Source organism: Nycticebus coucang, chromosome 18, assembly GCF_027406575.1.
Source record: "Nycticebus coucang isolate mNycCou1 chromosome 18, mNycCou1.pri, whole genome shotgun sequence".
NCBI classification, from domain to species: domain Eukaryota; kingdom Metazoa; phylum Chordata; class Mammalia; order Primates; family Lorisidae; genus Nycticebus; species Nycticebus coucang.
The window spans coordinates 50,829,266-50,851,928 of NC_069797.1; the positions used below are offsets into that span (position 1 = coordinate 50,829,266).

At 37.3% G+C, this 22,663-nt stretch overlaps 1 protein-coding gene across 7 annotated transcripts in view; it reads left to right on the forward strand.

The window, feature by feature from the left end:
- The window catches only part of SPAG9 (sperm associated antigen 9), a 156,158-nt gene that overhangs the window by 111,723 nt on the left and 21,772 nt on the right, over window positions 1-22,663 (forward strand). For all 7 annotated transcript variants that reach the window (XM_053568398.1, XM_053568400.1, XM_053568399.1 and 4 more), the window contains 15 exons: window positions 675-732; window positions 2,445-2,597; window positions 3,073-3,124; window positions 5,075-5,205; window positions 7,488-7,544; window positions 8,949-9,122; window positions 10,658-10,787; window positions 11,721-11,810; window positions 12,183-12,350; window positions 12,793-12,964; window positions 16,573-16,791; window positions 17,070-17,265; window positions 19,352-19,477; window positions 20,603-20,683; window positions 21,402-21,469. In XM_053568398.1, the coding sequence (XP_053424373.1) occupies window positions 675-732; window positions 2,445-2,597; window positions 3,073-3,124; window positions 5,075-5,205; window positions 7,488-7,544; window positions 8,949-9,122; window positions 10,658-10,787; window positions 11,721-11,810; window positions 12,183-12,350; window positions 12,793-12,964; window positions 16,573-16,791; window positions 17,070-17,265; window positions 19,352-19,477; window positions 20,603-20,683; window positions 21,402-21,469 (1,875 nt within the window). The remainder of the gene's footprint in view (window positions 1-674; window positions 733-2,444; window positions 2,598-3,072; window positions 3,125-5,074; window positions 5,206-7,487; window positions 7,545-8,948; window positions 9,123-10,657; window positions 10,788-11,720; window positions 11,811-12,182; window positions 12,351-12,792; window positions 12,965-16,572; window positions 16,792-17,069; window positions 17,266-19,351; window positions 19,478-20,602; window positions 20,684-21,401; window positions 21,470-22,663) is intronic.

Sequence of the window (22,663 nt, forward strand, 5' to 3'; positions counted from 1 at the left end):
AGGGAGTCATCTTTGTTTCTGTCTTTTACACATCATTATGCATTAAATCATAACATTGTGGTTCCAGATGTTTTTCATGCCATACATAAAACTTTATAGATTAATAATCTGTTTTCATGCTGTTTCTTACATAAAACATTTCTTGTTCTTTGTTTTTGCTTTACATGGAATGCATGGGCTTTAAGACCATAATTTCTTTGGTAAGGTTTCACCTGCCTTGGGGTTCTGTCTTTCTTTGACCTTGTTTCTACCTATTCTCTATTAATAAGATCTAAATATTTAGGCAAAAGCCTACAATGTCAACTGTGATCTGTAAACAATTTATAATCCATAGTAATGTTATTCTTTATTTTCTCTAAGTAATGCTAGAATATTGTTAGAATATTTGACAGAAAAGTCTTGATCCTTTTGAAATATAATCTATGAGAAATAAATTACAGACTAACAGATATAAAGAGAATTGGCCAACAAAGTCTTTAGCTTTGTTTTGTGATGCATAATTATCTATAATTTTATAGTCCACCGAAGTAGATAATATCAAATGAAATTACAGATAAGATTATTAAAGGATAGATGAAAGTTTTAAAATACATGACTTTAGCTTATTATATTATAAATACATGTAATTTTTGATTAATGTATTTTTAGAACCTTTATTCTTTTTCTTTTGATAGGAATGGGTCGTGAAGTTGAAAATCTTATATTAGAAAATACGCAGCTATTGGAAACCAAGTAAGTTATATGTGAAGTTTTCAAAATGAACAGAAGATACAGAATTTTCTTCTTGTCCCTGTCAATGGCACTTCATTACTTTCACACAGCGTTTGTGCAGCTCTTCATACTCTTCCTCTCTCCCCTTCCCTGCATGTGTTTACAGATATACACCATACACAGACACACACACACACACATACATAGGAAATAGGACCTGCATTGCCCTGATAAGGGTGCGTGTCATTGCTCTGTTTTTTTGCAGACACATGCATAGATCTTCACCTTATTTCCACTCTACAGGTATCCATGTTTTTCTCTTAATCTTCTGGATGTGTCCTATACTTATTTTGCTCCTTTCCCTGAGATGTGTCTTTTATTTCTGTACAAATGTTTTAATTCATACCTGGCCTACCTCTTCAGAGCTAACCTCATAGCTACATGCTCTTGGTGCAGTCTGGGGAGTCTTAGACTCGCAAGCACATTTAGTGGGATAGGTCCCCAGTAATGTGGAAAAGTGATTGTGTCCCTTTGTCAGTTTGCTGTGTCAGAGAAACTTTGGAACATTTGTGTGTATCCAAGACAGAATATAGCTATAATGAGGTCCTATGTCCAGTGTACCCAGAGGAACTGGATTTTAGATTTTCTTTATCTTCACTGTAGACTGCTTAGACTTTTCAGTTTAAATTGTTTTCTCATTAATTTATTTAAGGTAACATTAAGGAATAACTTTAAGGTAATAACTTTATCTTTAATAACATTAAAGATAACTTTAAAATTATCTTTTTAGAACTTAACAATAGTAGCTTTATGAATGCAATTTTTTAAGGTTAATCTTACTTAATTCTAACATTTTATTTTATTATTTTTTTTTTTTTTTTGAGACAATGTCTCACTATGTCACCCTCGGTAGAGTGTCATGGCATCACAGTTCACAGCAACCTCAAATTCTTGGGCTTAAGCGATTCTCTTGCCTCAGCCTCCCAAGTAGCTGGTCCTGCCACAGTATCCAGCTATTTTTTGGTTATAGTTGTCATTGTTGTTTGGCAGGCCTGGACTGGATTTGAACCTGCCAGCTCCTGTGTATGTGGCTGTCGTCCTAGCCGCTGAGCTACAGGTGCCGAGTCCTGACTTTTTATAAATTGTTGATCTGTCTTGCTTTATCCATTTATTCTTTTTTTTTTTTTATTAAGTCATAGCTGTGTACATTTATGCAGTCATGGCACTGTTTTATCTTTAGTAATCTGAAGGACGGCAAAACATAATTAGTATAAGTGATGTTATATGCCTCTTCACATATTTAAGAGCCATTTATATTTATTAAAAATAATTTAATTTTAATTTTTTTCTTTATCCATTCTGTTTGATAAGTGGGAGAATAAAAACTTGGACCTTAGTTGCTTTATGTTCTTTTTGTGTTTATTAACAAGCAACTCAGAATATCTTAAAGTACAGTAGAACCTTGAACTTCCATAGTTGACCACCTCCCTAATTCGACCTAATTTGCACAGACCAGACATGCACCACATGTATAGTACAATAGGCCTGGGTCCTTATCTTGACTACCTCTGTATATTGACCAGTGTGTTTAGTCACTGGGTGGTCAACATACAAAAGTTCTGCTATATTCAGTTATTCAGCTTTATAATTACACTTTAGTCTACAAACGTGTAATCTAGAAGAAGAAAGTAATATTTATTTGTAATGGTGCACTTGATGTCTGTGTTTCTTAGAAATGCTTTGAATGTAGTGAAGAATGATTTAATAGCAAAAGTGGATGAACTGACCTGTGAGAAAGATGTGCTGCAAGGGGAATTGGAGGCCGTGAAACAAGCCAAACTGAAGCTAGAGGAAAAGAACAGAGAATTAGAGGAAGAGCTCAGAAAGTAAGTTTATACCGTGTTGTTCTAAACCAATGTCTTGTCATTTGTACCAGACAAGGTTACACGTATAACTCTGAGACAGAAGCCTTCAGCCCGCACAAGTCCGGAAAGGCATGAGCTGCCTGGGAGAGAGTGAAGTGCCCCGGCTGATTGCCTTTGTTGTGAGCAGGCCACTCCAGTTACTAGCCTGTCATCTGAATATTGTCATTTTTTATGTCTGTCATGATGTGAAAAAGATTAGAGAACTGTTCAAACATCTTTGTTTTGATCATAAGAAATTAAGAACATTGATTAGTTTCCTTCATTCAGCTTTTTTTAATACCTGTTTTTTCCTGAAAATAGTGCAGTGATAACATTCCATTAAATGAAGGCAGCTAAGTACCCTGTTTGGAAAAAGAAAAAGTTGTTGACCTACTCATTCATTATTTTTGAAAAGATGAACTCAATTCAAATAACGTGTTTTATTTTTTCCCTCTAGAGCTCGGGCAGAAGCTGAAGATGCAAGGCAAAAAGCAAAAGATGATGATGATGTAGGTTTACAATTCTGGACTTTTTTTTACTTTACCACGTTTTGATGTTTTGGGAAAATCTTGCTAAGTAAGCTTTGGATTATAGCATTATAAAAATTTTTTAAATGTGTTTGCATATTCAAGTTCATAGACCAGTTGGGATATTTGGCAGGTTTTTCTTTTTGTTGTTGTTATTGTTTTGTTTTGAATTTTTGATTTAGAAATATGAAAGCTTAATAAAAATTGTTTAATGTTAAACATAAAAGTGAAGTCTAAAACTGTATACTAAAACATAAAAATAAGAGAAAAACAACAAATAATACGTCAGTACTGGACAGTTAGCCCATATTATTGTCAATATACATAAATACAAAAGAATAGATAATAATTTCTTGTCAATATTATTGGCAATAATAATTGTCAATTATTGTCAATTCTTTTGCTAGCTAGATTATCATTCTTGTAACAGGTATTTGCAGGAGATTCTATAGGTATTTTCAATGTCATGTTTGGTACATACAAAAATATATGTAAGTTATGGATAATAATAAGTTAACATAGGAACCTACCATCTAATGTAAGAACTAGAAGATTATCAAATGTGGGCACTACTCTGTGCTTCTCCCTTCCAGGAGAAACCACTATCCTGTACTTTGATTTGCTTAACCTTAAAAAAATTTTATTATGCCGCATATATGTATTTCTATAAAATATAGTTTCATTTTAACTTGTTTTTGTGTTTCATACTATATTTGATCTTAGAGACTTGATTCTTTTACCTAGTTGTATGCTTTTGATATTCCCTTATGCTGTGGTATATAGTGCTATAGTTCTTTCATGGTCACTACTTTAAGATACCCCATTATATTTTCTTTTCCTCAGAAAAGACTTTAGAGATCAGAAGCAGAAGAAAGTAGATTTGAGCATGCCCTTTTGGGTCTTACTCCTGGGCTTACTCCAGACTCACATCTTTTATTCTGAGAATAATTCTGGTTAATACATGTCTCCATCTTCTTGTATTTCTCTTGGTGTTTTAGTGATTTGTAAAGTTGGATACCTTGGTAACTGGGCAATAAGTCTACCCTTTATGCTGGCATTGGATGTGTAGATGGATTGGTAGTTGGAAATGAATGAACCTATTTTGGTACTAACTTACAGCTATTTTCTGAATGACAGTTGTATATATAGAAAATGAGTTTAAAATAGGGTTAGAGCAGGCCAGGCACGGGGGCTCACACCTGTAATCCTAGCACTGTGGAAGGCAAAGCGGGTGGATTGCTTGAGTTCACGAGTTTGAGACAAGCCTGAGCAAAAGCAGACCCTGTTTCTACTAAAAAAAATAGAGAAACTGAAGCAAGAGGATCTCTTGAGCTATAAGCTTATAAGCTATAAGCAACCTCCAACTGTCCCAGGGGGGCAGCTTGAGACTCTGTCTCAAAAAAAAAAAAAAAAAAAATAGGGTTAGAGTAGTATGTCCAAGTAGAACTTAAAAGAACATAAAAAAAATCTATGTAGATACCAGTTATAATTTTTTATTTTAGTTCAAAATCTATTATTATTTATATTTTCAAATGTGTTTACATTCAGAAATTAAATTGCCTACCTTTTATCTTTTCAGACATAAGTAATTACTTAAATCTCTTTGTCAATTTTATTTTTATCAGGCCATTTTTCTTATTTTTAGTAACTTTTTTAATGTTTTTGTGTTCCATGGATAGCTTTAATAATGCCTTAGTCAGGGCTGTTAATGTGCCCATCACCCAAATAGTGTTCATTGTGCCTGTTAACTAGGTTTTAATACCTTCTTCCTACCCCCTTATTGATTTCTTATAAGGCCATTTTTCTTTAGGTGCTTTTTTAGATTAGTAATTAAGGAATATTTAAAAACTAAAAGATTTTGCTTAAGTCTGAGATTGATACCAAAACATATGTAGGCTCCCAGAGTGATCTGTCATTTTCTTGTCATTATAGAGTGATATTCCCACAGCCCAGAGGAAACGGTTTACTAGAGTAGAAATGGCCCGTGTTCTTATGGAAAGAAACCAGTATAAAGAAAGATTGATGGAGCTTCAAGAAGCTGTTCGATGGACAGAGATGATTCGGTTTGTATGAGAAGTTCTATAGTGTTTCCCTACTGTTGATTTCTAGGTTTGAATATTACTTTATTCAGGACTAAAGTTGTGTCTTAAGGATCTAAGTCTCTTTCTTTGTTTACTGGGAGAGACTTTGTAAAATAACAGTTGGAAATGGTAATATAGTTAAAGTGGGTAACTTTTGGGCCAGTAAGGGATATTGGAGGATATTCCTGCAACCTCCAAAAGGCAATTATTATTTAGGAATGATGGTCATTTTTCAAAAGAATAGAAATTGATACTTCCTTTGTGGTAAAATCAAAATTTTATCTGCAACACAGGAAAATAAATTATTTTTACTCAGTGTCTTCCTGTGATTTTTCTCATTTTCTAACTTATTCATGCAAAGTACACCTTCCATTGACATCTTAAGTCAGTTGATTCTTAAATCTCATCTAATACTGCCATCTAATGGTCATATTCTTAGTAACAGTAATAAAAAGTTCTCATGAAAAGTTTATAAATTATGGCTTGGTGGCTAGGGCACAGGCCACATACACCAGGGATGGCGGGTTTGAACCCACCCAGGCCTGCAAACAACAAGGACAACTACAACAACACAAAAAAAATAGCCAGGCTTTTTTTTGGATAGTTTATGGATCTTGTACCAATTCCATACTAGAAGAAAGTATTTTGTGTAATAACACTTTACAGTTTTCCGTAACCATATTGTTTATCCCTGCCAAGAAGAAAGGAGATCAGATTGGGTAAGGAAACTAACAAACTAAGAAGTGTGTTCTTAATTGCAGTATGTAATGGATATTAAGTAATACTGAATAAATATTTTAAAAACCAAAAGCATATAGGCAGACTCTACTTTTCATTGCTCTTTTTAACTCTTAGCAGCTAAGTGGTAGTCAACAAGTGAAAGGAAATCAAATTACAGCTTCCTTTTAACTTGTTCATTAAATTTAAAAATGTTTTAAATTTAGTTCTTTAAAAAAAAAGTGAAAAGGGAGCTCTGATCATGATGCAGAATTCTTGCCATCTTACTAAATCAGTTTGGAAGGCCCTGTTACCTGAAATTTTGTTGAATTACCTGTCAGTTCAGTTTATCCTCTTCTCTTCCCTTCCCTGGCCATCTTTTCAGTGATAGAGTCCTGTGAAAAATGACCCATCAGAACAGTAAAGTTACAGGCTGTTTTGTGAAAGCTGAGAGTATATATTTTAGGTAAAAATAGGGATTTACAAGGCAATATCTTTTTTTTTTAATTAATTTATTTATTTTTATTGTTAAATCATAGCTGTGTACATTAGTGCAATCAAGGGGTACAATGTGCTGGTTTCATATACGATCTGAAACATTCTCATCAAACTGTTCAACGCAGCCTTCATGGCATTTCCCTAGTTACTGTATGTAGGCATTTGTATTCTGCATTTAGTAGGCAATATCTTGATAAAAGGAAGAGTTAAAGGATATTTCTTTAATAACAATGTTGAAGTATTATCATGTATGCATGTTGGCTATCTATCACAGATAACAGCCTTCTATGAGTAGACTGAGCTCCTTGAGGAAAGGATGGTATTTTATTTATCTTAGTTGAAAAGGGGGGCCACTCAACCGGCAGAGATCTCATAGACCACCAAAGCTTGTACGAAAGGTCTTTATTGGTGAGGGGGGATGTTGCAGGACGACACCAAGGAGGAGTGAGGAAAGAAAGAGAGAGAGGGGAGAAAAGAGAGAGAGAGGAAAGGTGGGGAGAGACGGAGAGAGAGAAGGGAGAGAAAGAGAGCACGCATGGAGAGAGAGTTACATAGGTTCAGTTAGGGGAAGTCTTAGAATGGTGATGGGAGGGTAGAATAGCCAATAAGGAGTTACTGCCCTGGCTGGAAGAGGCATTAGGGGCAGGCCATAGTTAATCTTGGTCTGTAGAAAGTAGGAGGGGCTTTTCTGGGGCAATTACCTAACATTAGTGGTATTACATTAGCTTTAGCAAATTGACTGACATGTGGTAGGTCAAAGTAACTATAGTATTTACTGAAATTAATTGCTGATTCTCCTTTATGTATCCCATACATTTCTTGGGTCCTTTGTTCTTTAGGTAGAAAGCTAGAACGCCTCACTGATAACACATATCTTTCTTTCTTTCCTTCCCTTCCCTTCCTCCATCCCTCCCTCCCCATTTCCCTCTCTCTGTTTCCCTCTCTCCTTCCCTCCCTTCTTCCCTCTCTCTTTCTCTTCTCTCTCCTCTCTTTTTTTCCTCTTTTCTTCTCTTTTCCTTTATTTTGTCTTTTCTGTTCTTTTTATATAGGGCATCACGAGAAAATCCAGCCATGCAGGAAAAAAAAAGGTCAAGCATCTGGCAGTTGTAAGTATCAAAAAACAAAACAAACCAAAAAAAGACATTAAACAGCGCTTTGAGACAAGAAGATTACAATTAAAATTTATTTTCAAAAATGATTTTGTGTACATTTTCTTTCATTTAAAAAAAAAATTCAGTAGCTTAACTGAACTTTTTCTTTTTAATATATAGTGTACCAACTCGGTAAGGCTGTTCTTGAGGACAAAAGATAAGCTGTCGTAAGCTGCATCATGTTGGTTATGCATTTGATGCAATGGCAATCCGCTGCTAAATTTAATAAAATAATGGGGGAATTATTATTTTTTTTTAGTTGTAAAATACTTTTTATTGTAGAAACAATCAACAGAGGTTGACATAGACATTGACAATGCAAATGTTATCTCAGAACATTTCCCCTTAGTTCCTGAATTTGCTAATTTCCTAAGAACCAGCAAATCTCCATTAGCATTTCTTAGGTTCCGTGGCCCTTTTCACCAGCAAATCTCCATTAGCATTTCTTAGGTTCCATGGCCCTTTTCGGATATGTTGACTGATTATATGTATATATTGCTTAGACACAAAGGCCCATATATGATATTGGGGGAAAAAAACCCCAAAATATCATAGTCCCATTGTGCTTTTCTTTTATATTCCTATAAGGAATGGGGGAATTATTTGTAGGGTGGATAATTACCTGAATCCCCATTAAATTAAATAAGTTACTGATTGTGTGGTTGTAAGGAACCTCACACAGTGGAGATTAGAAATTTAGTGTTTGTGGGGTTTGAGTAGTGCATATCTGCACATGTTGGGCTTGAATTATTTTGTGCCAGAAGTACTGTGTGTTTACTATGGTTAAAATTTACACCACCACCCCCTTTTTTGGGTGAATCTGCAATTTAATAGAAGTGGCATTTTTTTTTAAAGTGGACACGAAAGTGGTTAGTTAAATGAAGCTTAATAGGAAAATGTATAAGGTGTGTGTTAACCCGTATGTGTTCTAGGACTTTTTCATAACAGGCTATTTCTAGAACTGGCATACTATACTTCTGTTCAAATCATGCAGCTATAACTTTGCTATTTAACAACCAACTTTATATTACACCCAACAGGAACAAGCTAAAGGAACCATTTTATTTATTCAGTACAAGTTCCCTATACTCAAGAGCTTCTTTCTTTCATTATGGAAATTGCTAATTATAGAACTGGCACCTGCCCTTCTAAGCAATAGTTTCCCTTCCCTGAATGTCTGAGTTTGGCTGTGAGTTGTTGTTAAACCTTTAGCATGCACCTACAAAAACTTGCTTTTGCCAGCTTCTAATTCATTGCCTTGTAAAAGTGCTTTGGAATTTTCTTAAGCATAAAAGTTTGTGGAAAATCATAGATTGTTCCTCACAGTGCATATCACACACCCACACTTTTTCTATTTAGTTTCAGCCGACTTTTCAGCTCCTCAAGTAACACGGCTAAGAAGCCTGAACCACCTGTTAATCTGAAGTACAATGCTCCCACCTCTCATGTTACTCCTTCTGTCAAGAAGAGAAGCAGCACCTTATCTCAGCTTCCAGGGGATAAGTCCAAAGCTTTTGATTTCCTTAGTGAAGAGTAAGTATTCTCTAGACTTAATGGTTATGCCCTAAATAAGTTAATGGTTCAAAATACTCCTGCTGCTCATGATATCAGCTATGAGGATTGAGTTTAGATGTATTAAAAATAAAAACTATTTCTGTAGCTTGGCTACCTTTAAGTAAATTTCTTCTAGTCAGCACTTTTTTATGAAAGTTGAAAGTTACATTTCAGTTTTAAATGCCTCCTTTTTGCTGGTATGACAACATTGATAAATATTAAAAAGAAATGTTAAAGGCTTATGTCAGCCTTTGTCCTAAAAGTTTGAACATTTCTTTTGAGGGTAAAAATATTTGGTTTTCATTCTAACTCTGTTACTCATTAGGTACATACACTTAGTCAAATCAACCCTCTCAGTGCCCCAATTTCTCTGCTTGTGAAATGAGTCTGATAATTAATCTCAATGCTGTTAGGATTAAATTATACAGTGTCTATAAAGTATCTGACTTAGAGGTAGATTTGTTAACTGTGGCATACATAGCACGTCACCTCACGAAAGTTTAAATGGCCAAAAGAAAGGCAAATGATTTTCATAATATTTAATTCCATAGCTCCAAAGCTTACCAAATCAATTTCATTTTTGTTGTCTAAAACCAGTTAATGGAATCTAAAATTTGACCAATATTATCTTCCTAGGGAAATACTGATTTATTGGTCTTTTAGATACTTCTAGCACTATTTCTTGGCATTAGAAAATTCTCAATAAATATTTCTTGAATGAATAAAAAAGGAGGAGCCAAAAATATTTAAGAATTTTTCCCTTTCATGTGGCGAACATCTAAAACTTAATAGAGGCCGGGCATGGTGGCTCACAACTCTATAATCCCTAGCCGGTGGATTGCTTTAGGCCAGGTGTTCAAGACCAGCCTGAACAAGAGTGAGACCCTGTCTCTACTAAAACTAGAAAAAATTAGCCATGCATTGTGGCAGGCGCCTATAGTCCCAGTTATTTGGGAGGCTGAGGCAAGAAAATTGTTCAAGCCCAAGAGTTTGAGGTTGCTGTGAGCTGTAATGATGCCACGGCATTTTATCCAGGGTGATAGTATGAGAAACTGTCTCAAAAATAAATAAATAAATAAATAAATCCTAATAGAAATCTGATGGTTGATGATTCAATTTAACACATGGTGTAAAGAGCTACTTCCTAACCTGTTAAAGCTTAGGCACTACGCAAACTTTAAAAAGCCCAGCTTTAGAGTAACATTTTTTTTTTTTTTTTTTGAGGCACAGTCTCTGTTGCCCTGGGGGGAGTGCCCTGGCATTATAGCTCACAACAGCCTCAAATTCTTGGGCTCAAGTGATCCTCTTGCCTCAGCCTCCCGAGTAGCTGAGACTACAGGCCCAAACCACCACTCCCAGCTCCATAATGTAACACTTTTTAAAGCTGTTGTATTCTGAATAAATTTGAAATCATGTAATTTTTGTTGTTGTTGTTTTTACTCTTATGATTGGAAAGGAAAGATAAAGCTGTTGTATTCACTGAATTTGAAAAGGAAATCTTCTCATCCTTGTAGAACTGAAGCCAGTTTAGCCTTACGCAGAGAACAAAAGAGAGAACAGTACCGTCAGGTAAAGGCACATGTTCAGAAGGAAGATGGTAGAGTGCAGGCTTTTGGCTGGAGTCTGCCTCAGAAGTACAAACAGGTAACGTGCGAACGTGGTGAGAACATCCGGTGGGGAGTAACAGGGTGAGGGAATATGCTTCTGTGTGAGGAATTGCAGTACACACCACAAGCCTGCCCACTTCCAGCTGCCTGGACTCAGCACATGTTAGAGCAGTGCTGAGGATGGTGATATTTTGAAAACCAGGATCATTATTTAAATTTTAAGTTTTAAAAACCATTGGCATGAAGGCTTTCAAGTAGTTCCCTTAAGTTCAGGTCTTGGCTCAGTGACCGTAGCACAATGGTTACGGTGCTAGCCACGTGCACCGAGGCTGGAGAGTTTGAACCTGGCCTGGGCAACAATGACAACTGCAACCAAAAAATAGCCGGGCGCTGTGGTGGGTGCCTGTAGTCCCAGCTACTTGGGAGGCTGAGGCAAGAGAATCACTTGAGCCCAATAGTTGGAGGTTGCTGTGAGCTGTGACTGCACGGCATTCTACCAACGGCAATATAGTGAGACTCTGTCTCAAAAAAAAAAAAAAAAAACTTGAGGTCTTCAGGAACTTGGCCTACTCCATATGTCCTACTCCTAGAAGACTCACACATCTGTGTACAACACATTGGTGCACATGCATTCGAATTAGTGCCTGTCTTCTGACTTCCCATACCGTCTTGTTTATTTTATGTAATTGCTACTTGATTTTTCTATTTATTTTTAAATAAGAATGACAGAATCAACTTAAACTTGATTTTAAGGAGTAAACATGTAATAACAGTGCTTTCCCATGTCTCAGTGATTCTGTAAGAAGTCCATTTTTAGGCTTGGCGCCTGTAGCTCAGTGGCTAGAGCGGCAGCCACATGCACATGGAATAGGGAGCCAGTCTCACATAGTGAGACTCTGTCTCCCCTCCAAAAAAAAAACAAAAACAAAGTCTATTTTTAATGAGGGCTTCTCCCCTTCTGCACCATTAGGTAACCAATGGTCAAGGTGAAAATAAGATGAAAAATTTACCTGTGCCTGTCTATCTCAGACCTCTAGATGAAAAAGATACATCAATGAAGGTAAGTTCACAGTGAACTTAAAGGAAACATTTCCTAAAATCTAGATAAGTTTTTTCCTAAGGCCAAAAAAATTTAAATACTACTTCTCTTGTTCATTTTGTTCATTTTATAGTTTTAGACTATACTAATTTTCAAAGGAGTAGGGCACCGGCCCCATATGCAGGAGGTGGCAGGTTCAAGCCCAGCCCCGGCCAAAAAATAAAAACAAACAAACAAACAAAAAAAGTTTTAGACTATACTAAAGACCTATAGATAAAACACTGTTTTTTGTAAGTGTAAATAACTAGAATTTTAAGAAAATAAAAAAATGTGAAAAGAAAAGTGTTTTCTTTTAGATTTAATAAATGCCCCTTTTCCCCCCTACTTGAGAAGCTGTGGTGTGCTGTTGGAGTCAACTTATCTGGTGGGAAGACCAGAGATGGTGGCTCTGTCATTGGAGCAAGTGTCTTTTACAAGGATGTTGCTGGTTTGGATATGGAAAGCAGTAAACAGCGAAGTGCATCTCAGAGCAGTTTAGATAAGTTAGATCAGGAACTTAAGGTAAGTGGACATTAACATTTGACCTGGTTTATGAGACCTGGTTTAGCTCTCATTGATCCAAAATTTACTTCTAAGTCCAACTTCTGATTGGGATTACTATGCCTTTGCTTACTCTTCCCTACCACCCTTTTAAGTTAGTTTTATTGAGGTATAATTTACATACAATAAAGTGAACACTTGAAATGGGTACAGATCAGAGTTTTGACAAATGTATACACCTATGTAATCACTGCCACAAACATAATATTAGAACATTTTTTATCACTGATCTCTCACTACTAGGTTTTTAATCTACTAATTAATATTGATAGTAGTTGTATTTTTACCCATCCAAATAATATGGAAATAAATTTTCAAATAGTATTCCCTTTTATTATAACAGCATAGCCTTAGGAATATTTGCATACGTATATCATTCATTCATTTTCCTTTATCTCCTTAGGAACAGCAGAAGGAGTTAAAAAATCAAGAAGAATTATCTAGTCTAGTTTGGATCTGTACCAGCACTAATTCAGCCACGAAAGTTATCATCATTGATGCTGTTCAGCCAGGCAACATCTTGGACAGTTTCACTGTCTGCAACTCCCATATTCTGTGCATTGCAAGTGTACCAGGTGAGACTGAGGCATGCCTGTCTCTGGCCCTTCCTTTTTCCCCTCCATCCACACTTCCTTCCTGCTGGGAACTGATTTGGCTGGTGGAGATGTAGTTATGCACCTTGTTCTCATAGAGCTTGTGTTATAGTTGGGGAAGATTGAAAATAAACTGGAAACCTTTGAAAAAACCATTTTCAGATAGTGAAAAATACCATGAAGAAAACAAAACAGTAGCAATTTGAGAAGATAACTGGGAGGCAGAGGACAAGGGGCTGTTTAGGTTGATTAGTAAGGAATGGTCTTCTAAAGTTCTGGATTCGGGTGGTTCCTTTAGCTCAGTTGGTAGGGCACTGGCCACGTACACTGAGGCTGGCAGGTTCAAACCCAACCAGGGCCAGCTAAAAACATCAATGACAGCCACAACCAAAAAATAGTAGGATTTTGTGGTGGAGCCACAACCAAAAAATAGTAGGATTTTGTGGTGGGCACCTGTAGTCCCAGCTACTTGGGAGGCTGAGGTAAGGGAATCACTTAAGCCTAAGAGTTTGAGGTTGCAGTGAGTTGTGACGCCACAACACATTATTAAGGGTGACATAGTGAGACTCTGTCTCAATAAATAAATAAATACATAAATAAAGTTATGGATTCGATATATGATATTAAAACATTAATTTAAAAATTAAAGAGGTTTGTAAAAGTATCCAGTGTACTCAGCCCTACTATGAAGCTAATTTATGGCTTTCATATGAAGGCTATAATCCAAGTATAGCACAAGACTATAGGGAAAGGGCCAAGGGAGGGGAAGGGAGGGGGGAAGGTTGGGGTGGAGGGAGGGCAATGGGTGGGGCCACATCTACAGTGCATCTTAGAATGGGTACAGGCGAAACTTACTAAATCCAGAATACAAATGTCTACATACAATAACTAAGAAGATGCCATGAAGGCTACGTTGAACAGTTTGATGAGAATATTTCAGATTGTATATGAAACCAGCACATTGTACCCCTTGATTGCACTAATGTACACAGCTATGATTTAACAATAAAAAAAATAAAAGAGATAATGGCTATTTTGGTGATTACAGAAAATAAGATAGAAAAAAATACTTGAGTCCTTCATCATGTGATGAGAGGAACATCTAGTGGTGGAAACCCAAATCACGCTCTTCCCTGAGTCAGTCTATTAAGGACTTGTAGCTCCTGTGCCACAGCCATTGGCCTACAGAGTGCAGAGGTGACCTAAAGATGAACAAAAAGCATCTTTCCAGGATGATTGTTCTAGGAGATAGAGCAGAAGATTGAGGTGTTTCTGTTTTGTGGTGTTTGAGTGCTCATAGATTGGAATGATTTAAGCATTAGGAATCCAGAGACAATCTGGACACATCTCTTGCCTTCTGCATCAAATTAAGACAACGATTTCGTTGACAGTGATTCAGGGAGGATTTGTATACCATCATTTTCAAAAGGAACATTTACAATTCTGATTTATATTCTCCCCTCACTGGATTTCTCATGACACTATATGTTTTAAATAAAAATTAATGTTTTCAACATAAAAAAAATTAAAGAGGTTTGTGATATAGCTACACAGTGGAATATTATTCAGCCATAAAAAGAAAAAATTAATATATATTTTTATTGTAGTAATAACCCTTAATATGATGTCTACCCTCTTAAGTTTTTATGTGTGCAGTACATTATTATTTGCTATAAGTAGGTGTTCTGATACATGCTGAAACCTGGATGAGCCCTGGAAACAGTGTGCCAAAGGAAATAAGCCAGACATAAAAGGACAAATATTAAATGATTCCACTTATATGAAGCATATCTAGAACAGGCAAATTCTTAGAGACAGAAATAGATTAGAGGTTCCCAGGGACTGGGGTGAAGGAGGCAGGGATAAAGAGGTATTTAATGGGTTCGGAGTTTCCGTGTAGGGTAATGGAAAGGTTTTAGAAATAGTGATGATGGCTACACAACATTGGGAATTTAATTAATGCCACTGAATTACCTGACTAGTTTAAATGGCAAATTTTATGTTATATATATTTTACTATAATTAAAATTTTTAAGGAGATATGATTAAAATTTTTATAAATAAGAAACTGAGGAGGTTTATCTTTGTATTACAAATGCCTCTTTTTTTCTTTTCTTTTTTTTTTTTTTTTTTGAGACAGAGTCTCACTATGTCACCCTTGGTAGAGTATCATGGCATCACAGCTCACAGCAACCTCAAACTCTTTGGGCTTAAGTGATTCTCCTGCCTCAGCCTCCCGAGTAACTGAGACTACGGGTGCCCGCCACAATGCCTGGCTTATTTTCCAATTGGAGTTGTCATTGTTGTTCAGCAGGTCTCAGCCAGGCTCAAACCACCAGCCTCGGTGTATGTGGCTGGCTCCCTGCTTACTGAGCTGCGGGTGCTGAGCCTATAAATGCTTCTTTTGTAAATGTTTTGGTTATATCTAAATCACTGTCTACACTTAGGATATTTAATTTTTGATAGTAGTGGATAAAAGCCTGTATTACAAATAGTAATTTTCATAATTAAAAAACATTTTTTTCCTTCTGACTTCTCAGATATAATTAGGTTGTTTTTGGCCTCTTTTGGATGCCAAGGAACTCATTAAGAACAGAAGTGTTGGCGGGTTCAAGCCCAGCCCCGGCCAAACTGCAACAAAAAAAAAAAAATAGCCGGGCGTTGTGGCGGGCGCCTGTAGTCCCAGCTGCTCGGGAGGCTGAGGCAGGAGAATCACGTAAGCCCAAGAGTTGGAGGTTGCTGTGAGCCGTGTGACGCCACGGCACTCTACCCGAGGGTGGTACAATGAGACTCTGTCTCTACAAAAAAAAAAAAAAAAAGAACAGAAGTGTTGGCTGGGCACAATGGCTCACGCCTGTAATTCCAACAGTCTGGGAGGTCGAGGTGGGTGGATTGCCTGAGCTCACAGGTTTGAGAACAGCCTGAGCCAGAGTGAGACTCCCGTCTCTGAAAATAGCCAGGCATTGTGGTGGGCGCCTGTAGTCCCAGCTACTTGGGAGGCTGATGCAAGAGGATAGTTTGAGCCCAAGAGTTTGAGGTTGCTGTGAGCTGAAGATGCCATGGCAATCTACCAAGGGTGACCAAGTGAGACTCTGTCTCAAAAAAAAGTTATTTTTGGCATTTTCATGTTTTTCATTTGCACTTAAATTAATAGAAGAATTATATTTTTAAATTAACTTTTCCGGGCAGCGCCTGTGGCTCAGTGAGTAGGGCGCCGGCCCCATATACCGAGGGTTGTGGGTTCAAACCCAGCCCTGGCCAAACTGCAACCAAAAAATAGCCGGGCGTTGTGGCGGGCGCCTGTAGTCCCAGCTGCTCGGGAGGCTGAGGCAAGAGTATCACGTAAGCCCAGGAGCTGGACGTTGCCGTGAGCCGTGTGACGCCACGGCACTCTACGAGGGCAGTAAAGTGAGACTCTGTCTCTACAAAAAAAAAAAAAAAAATTAACTTTTCCTTTTTTGAAGATAAGTTTAAATACATTTAATGCTACCTATTCAAGTAGCTATATATCTCACCTGCACACTGTCATTTTAAATGCTATTTGTAGGAGTTTACTTAGCTATTAAAATAAGGTTTGTCTTCTCTTTCAGGTGCACGAGAAACAGACTACCCTGCAGGAGAAGATCTTTTAGAATCTGGTCAAGTAGACAAGGCATCTTTATGTGGAAGTATGACAAGCAACAGCTCAGCAGAGACAGACAGCCTTTTGGGAGGCATCACAGTGGTTGGTTGTTCTGCAGAGGGGGTGACAGGAGCTGCCACTTCCCCTAGTACCAACGGTGCTTCCCCAGTGATAGACAAACCACCAGGTATATCTGTTCCCAATACATGCCATCTGCCTAGAGTCTAAGGATACCCCAGATCCCTCATTATGAACAGAATTTCGATCTTAAGATAACAAGGATGAAAGAGCTTGAAAGAAGTTGTTGTAATGACTATTAAATGCAATCAGGAATTAATCTCATGATACAGCATGGAGGAGTGGGCAGGTGGAGTGGAATCCTGTAGGAGGGGTTTGTAGGTAGAATTTATTAGAGGAGAAAAGCTCAAACTAAGAATAGTTAAGAGTGTTTTATTTACTTTGTAGAAACAGAACCAGAAAGCAATGAAGTTGATGAAAATGTTCCAACAGCAGAAGAAGCAACTGAAGCCACAGAAGGCAATGCAGGGTCAGCTGAAGACACTGTAGACATTTCCCAAGCTGGTGTGTACACAGAGCATGTCTTTACAGATCCTTTGGGAGTTCAAATCCCAGAAGACCTCTCCCCTGTATATCAGTCAAGGTATGATAATGGGTCCCCAACTTAGGAAACTAGGTAAAATACACAAATAAAAGGAACCAAAATCATCTCAATCAGCCAAAATGCTCACACTAATTGGCATTATTATGGTGGACTGAAAGAGGTTACTGCCTATTTCTGCTTTGTCTTCATTTATTCCCTTCCCTTCATTCTCTCTGGATATTCCCCCTCATTGCTTCTCTATTCTTTCCAACTTGAAAAAAAATCCTACCTATAAAAGTACAGGCATGTATTACTTAACTATGGGGCTGTGTCTGAGAAAGGCCCTGTTAGGTGATGTCATTGCTATGTGAACATCACAGAGTGACTTACACAGAACCTGGATGGAACAGCCCACTATACACCCAGGCTGTGTGGTACAGCCCATTGCTCCTAGGCAACCAACCTGCACTGCACGTTACCTTCCCGAGTACTGTAGGCAGTTGTAACATGATAGTCAGCATTTGTATATCTATAAACATATCTACACATAGTAAAGGTCCAGTAAACATGTGGTATTATAATCTTATGGAACTACTGTCATGTATGCAATCCATCAGTGACCACAATGTCATTTAGCAGCCTGTGATTGTACATGAGCCATTTTCTCCTCTGGTAAGATTTTTCAAAAACATTGTACTTACTGTCTTCCATTCCATTAGCAACTCTTTGTCATTTTAGTCCCTATCCCTACTCTCACTTCCACTCCAGTTAGCAGCAAAATTGACCTTTGTATATTAAAATTGTCCATTAAATTTGCACTTCTCGGGTGGGCTTGAATGAAGTTTTTGAATTTAGTTTTTATGCAAACTGTTTTTTTTTTTGAAACAGAGTCTCACTATGTCGCCCTTGGTAGAGTGCCATGGCGTCACAGCTTACGGCAACCTCCCACTCTTGGGCTTAAGTGATTCTCTTGCCTCAGCCTCCCAAGTAGCTGAGACTACAGGCACCTGCCTCGACACCTGGCTGTTGTCATTGTTGTTTAGCTGGCCCGAGCTGGGTTCAAGCCCACCATCCTCTGTGCATGTGGCTAGCGCCGTAACCATTGTGCTACAAGGGCTGAGCCTCATGCAAACATTTTATTAGAGAACAATTTGTTTTAGGTTGTTCCTTTAAAGGGCTAATTAACCTAGGCCCTCTTTATGAATTATTTTATTTTCTTCCCTGTCTTTGCTAGATTCCCTCTATTTGGGGGTAGAGGGGTATCTCTTTAAAGTTGTAAAGAGATACTTTAAGCTGTAAAGTTTAATACTCTTAATATATAGAGCAACCTAGAGTCTATTAGCATTTATTAATTGAAGAATAAAGTCATACATTGAATTTCGTAGCTCAGTTACATATCTTTTACTGATTGTGCCCTGATGATTCAAAAGAAAGATTTTTGTGATGTAATATTAAGCATATTTCAGTTTATTACTTTATTTTTGGAAGTTATCTTTTGTTTTTTGAAACAGTTACATTCTGTTGCCCCAGGTAGAGTACAGTGGCATCATTATAGCTCACTGCAACCTCAAATTTCTGGATTCAAGCAGTCCTCCTGCCTCAGCCTTCAAATAGCTGGGACTACAGGGGTGTACCATCATACCTAATGTAGTTTTTCTATTTTTAGTAGGACTGGTGTCTGATTCTTGCTCAGGCTGGTCTCAAATTCATGAGTTCAAGAGATTGTCCTGCCTCTCAGAGTGCTAGGATTACAGGCATGAGCCACTGCGCCCAGCCAGGAAATTCTTTATATATCACCTTCCTGTATGTGTGTGGCTTTATCACTCCCTCTTGTCTCACTCCAAGACAAGAAGAAACTATGGTAAAATTAATAATTAAGGGAGAACCATAGTTATAGTCTTGAGTATTAATTGCTGTATTTCATTACCATGTCTTACTCCCTTATTCTATACTTTGGGCCTCCTAGTTAATGTTATTTCTGGTACAATTATTGAAGTATTTGATGCAAGCATTTAACTTTGACTTTTCTAAATTTCAATGTTTCTTTTTTTTTTTTTAACTACAAACTTAAATAGGAATGTTCAGTCCCTAAAAACTACAGCCAGGCATACTCAGATTTTTTTTTCCTTTTTCCTCACCTTCCCAGTAATGATGCAGATGCATATAAAGATCAAATATCAGTATTGCCAAGTGAACAAGACCTGGTGAGAGAAGAAGCCCAGAAAATGAGTAGTCTGTTACCAACCATGTGGCTAGGAGCACAGAACGGCTGGTAAGAGCCAACACTTTAAATATTAGAGTATCTTTATTCTTTTTACTTTTGTTTTTGAAATAATATAAATGAGTAAAATGTGATCAACACAAATACAAAACGTGAGTATTAATGCAGGGAATTTTATATACTTGAAATTATGTTGCAACTATCTCATAAATTGTACTTGTATTGATTCTGAATGGTAAACTCCCCCTCTTTTTTTGGTCACAGAATGTTCCCTTTATATAATATTTTTGGAAGAAAAGGTAAATAAGATTTTAAAATCTAGGTTATCCAGAAATAGAAGATGCTGAATACCACACAGACAGTGTTTGATGTATAAGACCAGTGTGTGGGCAGAGAAATTGGGATTGAACTAATGTATTTTGCTGCAGAAAGGCCCAATCCCAAATTTGGTAGTAGAATTACTAGGAAAGGCAGAATAAATGATAGTGTGAAAGCTCAGGGGTTAATAACATTACATGGTTTGTTCACTTTATAGTAGTGTGAGGAGTTTTACAAAATTGTACATTTCCAAAGGGTAAGCAAGGTTACTACAGGTTGAGCACCCCAATCCAAAAATCCAAAGTCCGAAACTTTTTGAGTAGTAATACTCACAGGTCATGCTCAGGGAAATACTCATTACAGTATTTCAGGTGGGCCCAGTACTATAAAATGTGGGGTTGGCAAACTTAGTATTGACTGTGTTCCAATATAAATTCACTTATGGGCCCTAAAATTTGAATTTTCATATAAATCTCTCCTGTCATGAAATACTCTCGATTTTTTTCCCCCAACCATTTTATAATGTAAAAACTCTTCTTAGTTTGCAAGCTGTATGAAAACAGGTGTCAGGCTGGATTTGGCCTGCAGGCCATCGCTAATACTCCCTGTGTGAACCACTTTGGCACTTTCTTGCTTTTCAGTCTTCACATGTTTCTGTTTGCTTAAGCAGCCTATTTCTCTTAGGCCTTAGGCCTATGTTTACTCCATTTTTCTTTTCCAACCATGTACCACAGCAGCAGCACTTCTTCCTAAAATCTGTGTTATTCTTTCCTCCTGAATGAACTTCGTGGTCATTTTGAGGTATAAGCAATGTTGTAATGTTCTCTATGCTTACTAGTCTTGACTTTGTTCTTGCAGTTTGTATGTCCATTCATCTGTAGCCCAGTGGAGGAAATGTCTCCATTCCATTAAACTTAAAGATTCGATTCTCAGTATTGTGTAAGTTTTATTTTTGAAATTCTTCCTGTTAAAATTGTGTATTTTGGTATAAACTAAATTTTAAGACTTTTAAAGGTAATGTGCATTTCATGACTAATTAAGTATCCAGGTCATTTGCTTTTTTAAAATTCTTTTTATGGGTTTAGAGAAGTTGAGTGAGAATGAAACTATAATAGAAAGTAAAATAGAAAACGAAGTAGAAGAGAAAGTTTGCTAGACTGATTCCTTACCAGACCGTGAGTTCTTTAGTACTTCGGGAAAAAACCAGTACCTATGTATTCACATTTGCTTTAGGATATTATTGATAGTTTGTGAATAAGTTGCTTAGAGCATTGATTTTCTAGTCTTTCCCTATATGTCAAACATCAACAATCCTCAGTTTGTCTCTGAGTCCACAGGGCTAGGCTGACTGTTAGTTCTACTCGAGGTGTTTGTCTCTGATCTGTAGAGTTTGTGTTGACTGTGATGAGAGCAGGACCTTGAGCCAGAAAATGAAACAACAGAGATTCTGCACATGCTATTTGTTTAGTTCAGCTTACATTTTTTTCAAGCATGACATTTACAATGAAGAAAGCAGTGTATTCATTTTTGTTCTCGTGTAAGCTCCTCATCTCATCACAGATTGGTTCTTTACAAGGCTCTAAGCTAGTTCAGTAGCATGTAATCTCGTCTGTAGTCTTGAATGGGGAGCTCTAAAATCCTTTTATTCTGTTTGCAGACATGTGAAAGGAATTGTTTTAGTGGCCCTGGCTGATGGCACCCTGGCAATCTTTCACAGAGGAGTTGGTGAGTGATTATGAATAACTTTTTACTTTACAAACCATTTTTAAGCAAATTGGCTTATGTTTTGAAGAAATGATATTTAGTAGGAGAAAGAATAAATGTTTAAGCTGAACACTTCTAGAGTAGCTAGATCTTAAGAAAAGAGAACTTGGCCTGTTGCAGTGTCTCATGTCTGTAATCCTAGCACTTTGGGAGGCCAGGATGGTAGAACCTCTTGAGGCTAATAGTTTCAGACCAGCCTGGCAACATAGTGAGGCCCTGGTCTCTTACCAAAAATAAGAAACATTAGCTAGGCATAACAGTACACATCTGTGGTCCTATCTGCTTGGGAGGCTGGGCCAGGAAGATTGCCTGAGTCCAGGAGTTTGAGGTTGCAGTGAGCTATGATTATGCCACTGTACTCTGACAAAGTGAGACCTTGGTTCAAAAAAGCCCAAGACCTTTGGAAATGTATAATTTTGTAAAACTCCTCACACTACTAGAAAATGAACAAACCATATAATGTTATTAACCTCTGAGCTGTCACATTGTCATTTGTTCTGCCTTTCCTGTCAATTTGTGACATCAGTAAGTATACTAGTGCCTATGTGAAGGTATGTATTAGCAGTATACTTCAGGGAAAGTCTGGGTAAGGTGGCTTACACTATAAGGTATGTATTAGCAGTATACTTCAGGAAAAGTCTGGGTAAGGTGGCTTACACTATAAGGTATGTATTAGCAGTATACTTGAGGGAAAGTCTGGGTAAGGTGGCTTACACTATAAGCCCAATACTTTGGGAAGCCAAGGCAGGAGGATTGCTTGAGGCCAGAAATTCAAGGCTGCAGTGTGCTGTGATCTCACCTCTTCGCTCCAACCTGACAGAGTGAGACTCTGTCTTAAAAAAAGTAAAAGTAAAACAAGATAAACAATATACCTCAGGGAAAAAATATTTATCATAATGAGCAAATAGTTTAGCATGTTATGGTACTCTCATATAGTATGATATAGAAGCATTTGTTTTTTCATTCATATAAATACTTATTCAGTTAGGAGAAATTTGGTGAGGATATTTTTGTTTGGATCTTTATTTTTTATTTTTTACTTTTTTTTAAGACAGAGTCTCACTCTGTCACCCTAGCTAGAGTACAGTGATGTGATCATAGCTCACTGCAACTCAAATGCCTGGGCAGTCCTTCCACCTCGGCCCCAAGAGGGCT